We start from the raw sequence: 15,082 nt of genomic DNA, 5'->3' as shown, positions 1-15,082 counted from the left end.
TGGTGAAGATACACGTAACGTAATTAAAGTTAGAGTATGGAAACTATAATGAGTACAAAATGGTAAGTAGATCAGTTGAATCGACAGACCTCGTTGTGTGAGAGTTAATATGACTGACTTGTTTCATATACCAGGAAAGCTTTTAACATTGTAACCTTATCCTTCAAAAATCTGATTTTTTGTCTGCCAAATTTGGTGAAGATACACGTAACGTAATTAAAGTTAGAGTATGGAAACTATAATGAGTACAAAATGGTAAGTAGATCAGTTGAATCGACAGACCTCGTTGTGTGAGAGTTAATATGACTGACTTGTTTCATATACCAGGAAAGCTTTTAACATTGTAACCTTATCCAACATTTTTTTCGCTGCAGGTAAATGTTCACATGACATCAAATGTGCCTAGAATCAAAGTTCGCACCAGTTATAAAGTACATGATGTATCAATAACACCTGCCATACAAGCCAGCCTGGTATTTTGATGTGGATCCAAAAAAAATGAGTCCTTCCAGAAATGTTTGGTTGGTTTTAATTGGACAAAAAGATGTTTGGCACTATTTTTGAAAGACAACATGGAGAAGTTAACTTGCAAATGTAAAGTAAAATGACGTAATAATGAAACATGCTTGAAATGTCCTAGACATGTTTGTAAACGTGATGGCTTAAGTGTAGCAATTAAGCTAAACCATGGGTCCAGGTCAGATGAGGGAAGAATTCATTCAAAGATATCCAAATCGATTTGACATAACAGCTGAATCAGAGATTCGTCAATTGAGTATTGCACTGACAACAAAACATAAAAAAACAAACACAATAGTATCATTAACTTCAAAAAGTAGATTGGAATTAGATATAAAGAAATGATTAGTTTCAATATTTTGTGAAACTAATGACACAGTAAAGCCTAAAGATGCAATGTTGAAGTTGAAACAAATGCATGATGCACTACAAGATAATTTCCCCAGCAATTCTCAAGTTAAAAATGCCATTTATGTGATGAAGAGTAAATATAAGAAGGATGGTATAATCCATATATATTTCATCATGTCATGTTTTCATTAATATATATATATATTTTTTTCCCGTCTTAGAAGTTTTGCCAAGCTTCTTTCATCAAGATCTACTGAAATAACTCTAAACCACTGTTTTCCAAAATGACCCTCTGTTGAACATCCTAGGTTCAGTACTAAAAAATGCTGGGCTGGCTCACGTGGCAGGTGTTAAATGACAAATAAATGATACATCAACAATTCAAGAAACGTAATTCTATTTAAAAATCTCCGATTTCTACAACTTTCTAAAACTATTTAAAACTAAATCAAAGTCTCAAGGATTTTAGTAAGAATTCAGATGTAAGTTAAACTTTTAAAAACATGACTACAAAATATACATACCGTACAGAAGTTTCAGCAAGGTTGTCTGGGTTAACAGGTACTTGGACGCCTTTCTCCCACTCTTGTTTCCAAGAATCTGAAATTAACCAGTAATCTTCTGGGGATAACTGATCACTATCTGGCAACTTCATGGCACTGATCAAATCTTTCCTAAATAGCTGGAAAATTAATAACGAAATGAGAATTTTAAGTTTCTCAAAGGTTAGACCAATATAGGATGAAATTAAATTTTTTACTGATGCATTAACTCCTAAGAGTTCTCAATTGTGCATCCAAATGTCAGAGTTTTAAGTCAATACTTTAATTAAGCAAAGAAAGAGATGGTAACATATATATATATATGCTAGATTTGCATTTGATTGCTGTTTTTTTAATATAAAAACCTAATTTTACTATTTCATATTTACACAAACATCTGAAAATATCTCAAATTAGCTTGTTAAATGTATGTTTGTAAAAGTACATACACACATTTTTTTAATTAATCAAGACTATAATATATAACTTTGTCATTTTTAGAACAAAAATAGCATAATTTATATTTTTTCCTAATTTTTTTATTGAGGTTACGAACCTGTACAGAAATACAGAAGTGAAAATAAATAAAATATACATTTTTCTACAAAAAATTTGATAATTATCTGGAGATTGTAAAGAATTCACATTGTGAAATTTGAAAATGTTCTAATGCATTAAAGTATCTTTAATCTTAAAATCAAAAATGCTTTGCATATTGGATAATCAACATTCTGAAAGAAAAAGGTTACCGAGAAAATATTTAATTAAAAAATCTTAATACTTAATTGAAAAACCTGATATTTTGTGTACAAAAACGTTGTAATTTTTACCAATAACCTGCAAAAGTTTGTAAAGATGTGCACACATTATCAAAAATCATAGTTTAATTACTCTCATGGATACTTTTGTGGTTACAGCCGGTAATGGAAGGGTTAATAAGATGAACATGAATATTAAAAAAAGACACTTATATTTTGATATTACAAAAACTAAAATATTGGAATTATCCCACAAAAATTACTTTATTAGAACAGCTAGCTAAAGTGGTCATCAGAGAAGTAATTTGTTATAGACTTTCCTTGTCTAGTTTTATATTTATACTTAGGAATGCTTGTATTCTTGCAATGTTGGTGAAATATAGTTTTCTGAAAATGCCCAATTTTTTCTTGAAGTAATCAAATAAAAAAATAATATAGCCATTTGTATATCTAAAGACAAAACAAAAACTACACCTTTACTTAGCTACAAATATATACATTCATTCAAAACTGTTAAAACTAAACTTCATTAAAACAAAACACAAGTCTAAGTCAAGCAGGAAATCACATAAGTAAAGGTCACTTAAAACTGGTATATTACGACAAATACATCAGTACATTACACAACTAATTATCAAATTTCATCAGTAGAATTATGACTTGATTATTTCTCAAACCTAGTACATCTATGATCTTTTTTAATGTGTACTGTTAAGTATCCAAAGTACATACAACAAATTATCTGACAGTACATTTGGAATATATAAAATTATTTGAAAATAATATATTTTGTTCATTATAAGTATCATATTAAACCTAAGGTAATGCCTAAACGTTTTTTCTTTCTTTGCATCAAGATAGTAAGTGCACTAATATAAATGACACCCATCAATTAATAGCAATTTGAGCATCTACAAGTTTGTGCTACATGCCCATTCAAGTATATAAAGATTTTCACAAAACTTTCACCCCTGACTACGTAAGCTATTCCGTTTAACTATATAAATAAATAACACAGCTTATTTTATTCTTAAAGTAATTTAACATTAGTCTTTTTTAATAATGAAGATTTTTCATATATTTACCTACATGAATTTTTTTTATCATAAGATATTTATTATTAAAGATTTAACTATTATACATCTAAAACAGCTTGTAATAAAAATGTTATAAAGTATTATCATTAAAATAATCAGTGATGTTGGAAGAAAATTTAAATTGCTGGGGCTGAGAACCATAATACAATGAAAACATCCCTTGACACAAAAGATATGGTCAAAAATTAACTTTCAAACTTTTTACTATCTTTTGGGGATTACCACAACATAAAATTTGTTAGCCTTATACCACTGCTGATAGCCCACTATTACATTTCTAAAATAAATGTTTTATTTTGCATGCTTGCAATCTATTACCACCTGTAATACAAGTGCTAACAAACGTAGCAAAAAAACAACTATGGTATGATACAAAATTACACTTGGCTAATAGCAGATTGTTTCCAAACAATTAAAATGCATCAAGGTAAAAAACAATTTTCTTTACATGTTTATATACAGGTATTATACATTTTTTTTGTTTCTACAACTTGTAGCTTTATAATATTTGGCCTACAATAAGTGAACAGAAATTAGCAAAAACCAGTGAAATCAAAATCATTTGGCATAAAACTAATCTAACAATGACACTACATGATCATCGGTTAATAATAATGAGGGAGCTCAATAACTTTGAATAACAAAAATTCTTAAAATCAGGTTTAGAAAAACTTTACAAGCCAAATTATTTGTAGGATAAATGCCCCACCAATTCGGGCATTTTCTTATAAAATTGCTTAAAGATGTTGTTATATACGTTAGGAAATATTTGTAATCAAAAATGGTTTGATCCTAAATACAAGTTTAGGTAAGATACTATCGGATTTTGCACAAAGCTACATATGGGCTGTCTGTACTAGCAGTCCCTAATTTTGAAGTGTTAGATTAGAGGAAAGTAAGCCAGTCAACACCAATTCTTTGCCTACTCTTTTCAGACTAAACAGTTGGAACTGACCATCAATCTTGTAATGCACCTATGGCGCTAAAATGTGAAGGGTGAATATTTTTTTCTTTGGCAGTAAAGGGACACAAACTACATCTCTAGAGTCCAGCAATCTTAACCACTGGGCAACATTAGGCTCAAAACAATGAACTGGTTTGTTTGTTGCATATAATTGCATAAAGTTATGCACAAGGGCTATCTGTTCTAATGGTTCTTAAGTTTGAACTGAAAGATTAGAGGGAAGGCAGATAGTCAAGAGCATCCACCACCAACTCTTGGGCTACTCTAATCAAACAATAAGGGTTTTACCTTCACTTTTATAATGCACACAAAGCCCACATTGTAGACAGATGATTTTTTGGTAACGGGATACAAGCCATGGACCCTCAAGTTCACAGTCTGTTACACCAACCATTAGGCCATATCTAGCCCTGATGAATTAGTACCTAGTTTGATATTTAGGACACAAAATTTCATTTTAAAATCAGATTTTCTAAAATTATTTAGCTTTTTATTTTCTAGCTTAAACATTATGATCAAGAATCACTTTAGTCATTTTTAATGTTTGTTATTAAATAATATATATATATATACTCAATAATAGCATAAACTCACCTCTGCTGGCTTATTATTTTTGAAAGAGCTATTATAAATTTTGGACATTGGAGGATCTGTCAATTTTATCTTTCCAAGAGCTGCAGAAAATGGCCCTGTAAGAATTATTATTTTTAATTCTGATATTCTAATGCAATATGCAACACATAGAAAACTTTTAATATTTACCTTCACAAAAATGCTTTAATGGTATTTACCTTTACAAAAACATAAAAGTTTTGTTTGACACAACCTCCCACCATAATGTCGTATTTTTCAGTTACTTTTATGAACCTTTCTAATTATTATTTGAAGACAGAATGGTTAAAATCAACAGTATGTGGAATTTCAGTAAAACCTTTGAACATTTCATAATCTACATATCTACTTTGCTTATATTTAATTATGTTGCAATAATAAAGTTGTTTTTCTCTTCAAATGAGTCTTTAGAATGTTTATTAATAAATATAAAAAGTAAATATACGTATAATGTACTAAAATTTTTCTTCTTCTTCTTTTTCATTTCTGAATCATCAGTTTGACGAAATACCAGAAATCAGCACATTTTAATCATGACTAATCTTACCATTTGCAAACATAAAATGAGAAAAATTGCACGTTTGATAACCAACGCAGAAAATCATTGGTAACACAACAGACAAAATTATGGGACTTCATATAAAATCAAAATTAAAACAAAATAGTTCATTTAAATGGTGGATAATTTAAATATTTTTTGACATATACATGTATACTGAGAATATGCATATGTGTGTGTATATATATATGTATAATTTTTTTATACCTATTGCCGATCAATGCTTAGTAATGCACAACATATCAGTAATTATAATAACCATTACCATCAAATAGAAAAACTGTTTACTGCTCCATATCAAATTATCAAAATTACTGTCATATTTTTAATTACCAAAAAATATCAAATCACAATTTACTGCTGCTTGACAAGAAGATTAATGCCCAAGTGGGTAGGAATTACACCAATAAAACTATACAATTAAAGAAAATATATGTGAAAAACCATAAATTTAGGAAAATGACTATTCAAAGACAAAAAAAAGTATTGTTCATTCTATTTCATATTTTCCAACTTTTCATCTCATTGCACATTGATAATTTTGATACAGTTAGTGTTAGAGCAGAGAAAATAACTGATACGATATATATATAGCAAAAATACAACAACAAAAAACTTCTGATATTCAGTTAAGAGGTTCTAAAGGTTATGCAGCTAAAATATGAAACTAAGATTAAGAAAAGTAATTTTCATTCTTAACATGAAATTCACCTTGCACTCTCAGTAAAGGCTTTAGAAATTCAGAGAAATCTTTAGTAGAAATATTTTACTCAAAATTCAATTTTTTTACATTTAACTGGCCTGTAATGTTTACTAAAAGTTTGCCAAATTTTATGAAGTTACATGTAGCAAATTCAGAATTACAGTAAACATTATGTCTTAGCTTCACAGATGCAGAGTCAGTCAATGAACTGATGCCACTGACATAGGGTTAATGGTTTTTGTTTTAACTATACTGAATGAATCAATTTATAACATGAAACAACATCTAATGTGATTTTTCAAGAAATGTTTGAGCCAAAACAACAATGTTGTGATTGAGGTGTGTGGCAAATGCATCTACGTGGGGAAACCCCATCTATTACAGAGCCACTGGAAAACGAGGGGGGATCTAAAGACCATTTTGTCGGATATATCTGGTCGAGGCAGGAAAGATAATTCGCTATGAGATTGAAAGCACTCGGGATGTGATATGTAAGGAGATGAATATGGTATGTGTGGGCCCAATATAGTAGATCCCCCTCGGTCATCCACATATGTGATCACTTCAGTGGGCTCTTACTTAGAATCCCTAGTCAGCTCCCATTACCCCTCCTGCTACCTTGATGGACGATCTGCATTAGTGGTTGGACAAGGCCCATACATCAGCAGGCATTTCATTTCGCTTCCTCCTCCTTGTCCAGATTTACATCTTTTCATGGACGCATCTCTTCAGAGCTGGGGTGCGTGGGTCAGTCACCAGTAGGCTTCAGGTCATTGGTCTGTAGACAAAAGGTCTTTGCATATCAATGTCTACGAGCTTCTTACAGACTGTCAGGCTTTGAATCATTTCCTTCCTCATTCTCATTTCCTTCCTCACCGACATTCTCTGGTGATGATTCATTCTGACAATTCTACGGTGGTAGCACATATCAGTCATCAAGGGGGGCATCCAGTTGAGATCTCTCTTTTTTTTTTTAACGTTGGACCAGTGATGGCATTGAAGACCACATCCCCAAAAACAACAGAACCCCGCGAGCAGAAAGTAAGGGAGATAAAAGGGGCATGGCAAACTAACAGTTCCATGGAACGTAGTCATAGAGGAGAAGGTTGGGCCCAACTGAGATGAGTGTCGAAAACGAACCCAAGTGGACGAGATACTGGGTAGGTTGGAGGAAGGACTTCTCTAATTTGATTAAACAGCCTACCCAAGTTCTGAATGAGCCAGAAGAAGCAAGTCATCCATATAATGGTGGAATCGCAACCCCAGAGCATGAAGATGGCAAGCAAATACTCTGACCACCTGACAGAAAACACAAGGTGTGGAAGCAAGCCTGAAGGATAGGGTATGAAATTGATAAACCACCCCATGATGGACAAACCGAAGATATGGACGAGACTGTGGTGATAAGCATAGGCAACATCCATCTTGGTCATCCATATGCCCAGAGAAAGAGCCCACCGTAGGATGAGAAATGACTCCATGGTAAAACGGGGTTTACAAAGAAGGGAAGGAGACAAAGGAAGAGGTACTGAAGGGAAAAATTGCAGTTGTTGTAAACATGGAAACAGGGATAGCTAAGGAATGAGAAAGGGAGAGACGGGAAAATGTAACAGGTGCCATATTGGGCTCCGACTGAGACAAATAGGCAACAAGGCTGAAAAGGGTACACTGTTGTTGTACAGATGCAACTCGTGATTCCAAAGACTCAAGGATTGTATCAAAGACATATTGTCACAGAAATGGAGCCATACATATATCCTGAAAATAAGATGATGGTAAACGGATGCAAGTTAAGGTCGCATCATGACCTAGATGGTCCCATTGTAAAGCCTGAGCCAAAGACGACAAACAAGCCAATGTGGAGGAAAGGAGAGAGAGGATGTCACCAGAAAACTCTCAGAATTTTGATGAAGAGCCTCAGAGAGGAGATGGATGGTAGAAAGATACCATAAAAGAGTTGTGAGGGTAAGACAAAGGCGGAAACTGGGCATGAGTCAGATTTACAGGAGATTTGGGAAATGCACCCCAAACAGGTAAAAATGGAACCTAACAATTGCTGGTTCAGAAAATGACAGTCTACACAGTAATATGCAATAGAAAACTCATCCAAAGCTCATGGGGGGTGAGACAAGTTGGTCAGCATGTACCTAAATATCTGGGGAGGGGGGGAAACCAAATAAGGATGGGAAGTTTGGTCATGTAGTAAGGAAGAACACAGGTCATAGGAAATAGGGAAAAGAGATAAAACATCACATTCCCGAGAATTGAAATCCAAAAAAGACTGTATTAGGCCTAACTGACTCCTCAGGCAGGGCATGGGAAGGCACAGCAAAATCAGGAGGTAGAAATAGGCGATGCAAGACCTCGTCTGCCTGAACAGGCTCAGCTTGTTCGGGAGGAAGTGGGGCAAGGTCCAGAGACAGCGGTCAACCCCTGTAACATTCACTCTCCTGGCGAATAAACGCGGATAAATCACACACCGAGTTGCCTGAGACATGGTGCTAGTCACAGGTGAGACCCCAAAGTGGTAACATGAACTTTGAAATTCATAATGAGGAATAGTCAACCAATAATCAAAAGTATAAATAACAATGTGACTATAATAAACTGGGATTAAAGTGAAGTTAAGAAACAGTCTTAATAGAAACTAGAAGTGAAAATAAATGAAGATCACTTCGTGAGTATACTAAAAACGAAGGTGAAATTTGAAATAAACAAAAAGGGACACATTCAAGCACAAACCTTGCCAAACGAGAAGTGATAGCTTAATAAAAGCATATAGAGGGAATCACATATGTCATATGAGTATGTCACGCTCCTATTGGTGGAGAAGTGACGCATGATGATTTACATGAGAGACATGTTGGAATAATTTAATTCCAATGGGGGGGGGGGCAAAAGGCTTGTGACATGCATAAAGAAAAAAATTGCATATAGACAGCAGCACTGGACAAGAATAGCTAATCTTGTGAGCATAGGAAAGTACTGTATCATAACTAGTACAAGTTTAACTAAGTAATAAATGTTCAATGTTTTGATAAAATTTTATACTAAATGGTGATGTTGTACATTTGTTACTATGCTAAGCTTATCTTAGAGTTTTCTTTGCTACTCATTTAAGTTGTCTTCAAACTGTAATAACATATCACCAAGTTAAGCTTTTATTACTTTGCTTTGATAAGTACACAAGTCTCTGATGATCTGGAAGCTGCAGTGACTTGCATAGTTAAAAAGAAAAGAAATGAGGCTTTCATTACATGTTTATATCATTAGCCTATGTCTTCTCAAAGCTGAGATATAGGCAGTTACATCATAATAACAACAAAGAATGAGAATAGTGACTGGCTAAATGTAATAAAACTATACTTGTATCGAAGTTATAAGATCCAAATTGGCACTGTTTTGTTAAGGCAAGTTAAAATCAACCCAAAATTAAAAAAATTTATATTAAATCAAACAAATAAACTTTTCATTAAACAAAAATGTGTGGATGAATGAATACAAATGTATTTTCTATAATTTTTTTAAATTTAATAGTGCAATTTTGCATTCAGGGCAGTAAGCACTCAGCCAAGTGGCATTGAATTAAAGAGATATAAATTAGATAGAAATAAGGATTAAATAAAGCTACTTATAATAAGTTGTTCTAAAAATAAACTTGAATTTTCCAAGGGGAGGAAGTTGACCATTAAAATTTCCAGAGCAAAACTAAAATTTGAAATCAAATCTAATCTACACAATGCAGAAATTGAACATAAAAATATTTAACTGCACTAAGTCAGAATACACATTTGTTTCTTGGTTTGGTTGATTTACTTTTTCACAAAGCTACTTGAGTGCTGTCTGCAATAACTGTCCCCAATTTAGAAGTGACAGAAAAAATGAAAGGCAGTTATTCAACACTATCCTTCACAGCTTTTGGGCTACTCTAATTGGATAGGGGTTTAGAGGATTGACTGTCACATTATAATGTCCCCATAGCAGAAAAACCAGACATATTTGGTGATGGGATTCAAACCATGATTGTAAATTAAGCCCCCCCTAACCAACAGGTCATGCAAAGCCCACAGCACTAACTAAAGGGAATCTCTTAATGAGATAACCTAGTTATGGAAAGAACATTTATTAAAAATGAAAAGTAAATAAAACTATACATACGTATACATATACTGCATTCATAATTAAGGAATGTTATACAATTAGTGGTCTAAACCATGTACAACATGGAAAAGAATTGGTTGCTACTGTAACAAACAAAGTGATCTTCAAAAGTTTCCTTGTACATCTTTAAATAAAAATCTATGTAAAATCTTCATACCACATAGAAATGTTCTTGTTTTACTTTAGATTAGATTCTGAATATATTTTACTGTGATCAAGAAACATACTTAAATTTGCACTTTTATGTATTGTTAGTAATTTAGTTCAAATCTTAATATGTATTTAAGGTTCAAAAGGATACTTTCAGTGGGGTGTTTGCTATGCTATTAAGACGTTGCTATCTATTTATAAGTAATAATTACAATGCACTGATTGTAAACAACACTATCATTACATATGTGAATGTCACAATAAAAATTATATTTTAGTAGTGTAAAAACAATTCCTCTCCTTTGATGTCTAACCCATTTCAAAATATTTGGATGAATAATAAAATTTAGATAGATAGATAATACAAAAGCCTAAGGGAAAATGTACTTCAAATTAATGTCTACCAAAACAAATGTATTGAAGAATATATAAAATCGAAAATTAGCAAACAAAGATCACAAATTTTCTTATAGCTTGTTCTAGGCAATAAAAATTCAAAAACCAATGCTTTTCCAAAAATGCAGACAGCTAAGTGCTTCTACAACATGTATTTTTACTAACATGTGATTATGAGTCACATCAAACATTTTGATAAATGTACGAGTAACACAAAAAAAGACCATTGTAAAAGAATTTAATACAGTCACACTTGTTCAAAAAATATGTAGATGAATCTCTTAATGCATTAGAAAAAATGACAATTCACAACTAATAGAAACCCCATATAATTATCATACCTCTGCTATCTTCACTTTCACTACCACTATACCTTCTTCGCCTCTTCTTCCCAAAGGAAGCTTTAAAAATTAAGAAAAATTACAATTCAATTATTTAAGAATTAACATAAGTAGAAAATTGATTGTAGCAAATGGAATAAAAACTTGTTTATTTTAATAGCTAATACCAAACAGTTAAATCTTGTAACACTGTGACAAGGAACTTTTGTGAAAATTACAATAAGTACAATCTTAAGAGTTCTTATAGTTGTCAGATAAAGCTCTTCGGCTATGGAATTTTTTATGCTAAGATTAATTAAATTTTCATTAGCTCTTACAGTTAGAGAGATTTAAAATCAGATTGTTTTATCTGTTACTTGTTGTCAAATATACAAGTAATTAAGCTGAAACCTACTAATTCCAACTATTTATGCCAGTGGTATAACCAGGTACAAAATTTTTGATGGGCCTTGACTTACAATAGATGGGCAAGGGGCATGAAAACCACTAGAGACAAGTTACAGGGAACTAAAAAAAAGTGCTATGTATGATGTATTGGGATATGGGAACCATCAAGCAGACTCCAACAAGTTGGGCAGGCCATGACCCATCTGTGATTATGCCACTGGGTATATATATAATCTACTTTAGCTCAAACAGTAGGTAATATCTCATAAGCATAGCAAAATAAATCAACTTGACATTATTCACATCCATCACTTTATTCATGTGTTATATCAGTTAATACAGCTCAGCTCCTAATCCACCAAATCACATTTTGTTCAATGCAACCCAGTATGTTTCTTACACAAGTTAGGAGCCAAACTGAATTGAAATTTAATTTTACAGCACATGAATAAAATGATGTAATATGAATAATGTCATGTAGCATTATTTTGCTGAGTTTAGGAGATATCACCTACTGTTTAAACTAAAGTAAAAATTTTACTTTCTTTTTACTCAGGTGTTTTTGAATAATTTCATGTATTTTTTGTGTATTACATCAACTCAAGACACACTAATAATTATTGTATAAATAGCTTTTTAAAGGGAGGCAATTCATACAGGGAAGTAATATGGAATTTACAATATTGCTAATATTACACACATTATCAAGTAGGTTACATGGGTTAGAAAAATTTGTGGATAATGTGTAAGAAAGAGTCAGAAGCAGCAGTGACACCTGGTGGAACTCTCATTCTAAGCTAAATTATGCAAGACAAACTCTGGTAAGAGTGACCAGATGTTCTTTCTCATTCACTGCTGATGTGAAATGCTTTCATAAATAAATATTTATTTACAACTAAAAATAACTAGATAACTGCCTCAGCTAAGTAGATACAAACTGATTTCACTGCTTCATGCTGCTAGTGCTAGGATTGGTCTATATCAAGACATTTGAGAGACAGTATGGATCTTCTGACTTTATTTTCTAGATGCTTGCAGTTCAAACACCCAGACTAGCATTTGCTACTGCATTTGGCATGCTTACTTTTTGGAGTTGCCTCTCTTAGTGGCAATTAATAGCAGAATAGTGGTTATTTTGAAAGCCATTTGAAAGAAGAATTTACATTTTCACATTCAAACTTTGCAACAGTGTGCACACTGATCTTTCTTCTTCATATTCATATCACTAAGAAAAAAAATATTTACACCAATTTCTTTTTTTATCGCTGGACAAAGATAGGGAGTACTGAAACTTTGTGTGGCTATAGAATCAAAAATAGGCAAAGCTGATGAAGGCATATAATGCTCAAGATAAAACATAACACTTGCCATTTTTAATTCTGGAGAAGAGTAATAAAAATGAATATTTTATGCACAATGAGTAAACTATGTAAGCAAAAAAGACAATCTTTATGTTTCTTCTTTTACTTTTTTATTTGGCTACCATTTGGTTTGATACTGTACATTATGAGATGAGTAGTTACACAAAAAAGAAAGATACAGTAATTCGATAGAGGCTGGTTGTTCTGTATGTTATTAACTATTACTTATTGCATATGATTGTTTAAAAGTTATTTCTATCAAGAAAACCTTTCATGTTTTAGAACTTATTACCAAGTTCTATTTTAACACTTGTAATAATGAAATTACAAATACAAGTTACTTTAATGAGCATTACATACTGTATTAGCGACGTAGCAATAAATGGATTTTATGTTAATAGGAAATTAAATAATTTAAAATAAAAAAACTAATTTATGAGTAATTTGACTATCATCAAGCACTGTTAAATATTATAATACTATAATAAATGGATTTAATGTTAATATGAAATTAAATAACTTAAAATCAAAAAGCTAATTTATGAGTAATTCAACTGACCTCAAGCACTGTTAAATATTAAAATACTATAACAAACAGGCAAAATGTGACATACCCCGTACATCCAGTGATACACTGGAATTCCTCTTGCCTTTGGCAGCAGAGGCCATTTTCGTTCACACCTGCCTGCACTAGCAGGTGGCGAAATTAATGTTGAATACCTGTAAAATCAAGAAGCACTGATGAATTTTCTTTAGTAATAAAAGTGTGTGAATGTGTTATCTTTAATCTTGAAAAAAATTGAAATGAAAATTTTCACTCAAAAACACATGCATCTACTATGCTTGCATTAATGTAAATTTGTGTTTTCACACAAAAACACTGGGTTAAAAATGCAAATACTTGACAGAAAAGTGTAACATGTTTCATTATCACAAACATATATATGCTACAGATATTTTATAAAATTGACATTTATTTGAGCAATTTGCACAGCAACCCATCTTAAGGCCATCATATACTTTTGTTTTAAGGAATAGAATCTGAAAATGTTCACAATGTTTCAGGTTTTTTTTACTTCTGGCAATAAAGAGTGCTGTTGTTTTTAACACACGTTACCAAAAACTTTCACAGAAGGTGCAACATGGCTGTTTCAAAATTTTATATATGTAAACAATAGTGTCAGACAAATTTAACTACTATTTTCTTATATAAAAAAAAAAGTTCAGAATCTTAAAATCTATTTATTTCTTCATTTTGGGTAACACATTTTGTTTATCAAGAAAATTAAAAACTATCTTCCTTACACCTTTCAAGTGAGAAAAAAACAAAAAACAACACTAAGATACCCTAAAATATCCCACTTTACAATTTACTTTCATTTTAAAAATGTTGCTGGGAAGGGAAAGATGTACCAAGAACTTCTATAGTTTTTGACTTAGTTATGGGACTCAAAATTCTTCAAATGACACAGGTCTCCAGGCTACCAATTTCAAATGTCTAAGACTTTTTAGAATATTAGGGTGCACTGATCTAGCTATACTAACAACTATTAAGTCTGGTGGTCAGTTAGGAAGACACTTACAGTTCATTTTCAAATAATTATTACTGAGAAAAACAAGCCAATTATCTTTAGAGCTAACCCTTGTAAAGGTTACTGCACTGTTGATGCTAACAGGAATGGTTCTAACATTGGAATTGACATTTAAAAAGGTTCAGATCTACCTAAAGGAAACACAGTCTGCAATTTTGTAAACTATATTTTCAGCGTTTCAATTTAGATCTTAGGTGGAGGGGGAATGATAGCACCAAATATTTCAAAACCATTCTATGTAAACAAAATCAAGATCCAAATATACAAAAATGTTTTACTGTCACTACAGAAAAAATACAATAGTATAATGACCAAAAACGTTGTTGAGAAAGGTCTGACACAACTTACATAACAAAACATTTCTTTTCACCCCGACACATTACATACTGAACAAACCTACATTCTAAATGAAAACAACAACAAATTGACTGTAATAGAGCAATCATAATATTAAAATATAATCTACTGAGAAGACTGGAGAAAACAGATACAGTTAAAGCTAGTGACTTAATGACTATAGTGACTATAGATCTCTGCATTGACAGTTCACTGTGAATTGAGGAGATTGAAATGAATTATTCCTTTGATG

The 15,082-nt window shown here is 32.0% G+C and overlaps 1 protein-coding gene across 1 annotated transcript in view; it reads right to left on the bottom strand.

Annotated features, from left to right (window-relative positions):
• LOC106459767 (protein Jade-1-like) overlaps positions 1-15,082 on the bottom strand; it is a 51,181-nt gene that overhangs the window by 30,791 nt on the left and 5,308 nt on the right. The window contains 4 exon segments of the mRNA XM_013919419.2: positions 1,395-1,552; positions 4,826-4,920; positions 11,154-11,213; positions 13,516-13,621. Of these exon segments, the coding sequence (XP_013774873.1) occupies positions 1,395-1,552; positions 4,826-4,920; positions 11,154-11,213; positions 13,516-13,570 (368 nt within the window). The 5' untranslated portion in view covers positions 13,571-13,621.

This window comes from Limulus polyphemus, unplaced genomic scaffold (assembly GCF_000517525.1).
Source record: "Limulus polyphemus unplaced genomic scaffold, Limulus_polyphemus-2.1.2 Scaffold658, whole genome shotgun sequence".
Classification (NCBI taxonomy): Eukaryota; Metazoa; Arthropoda; class Merostomata; order Xiphosura; family Limulidae; genus Limulus; species Limulus polyphemus.
This window is presented reverse-complemented; position numbering and strand designations above follow the sequence as displayed.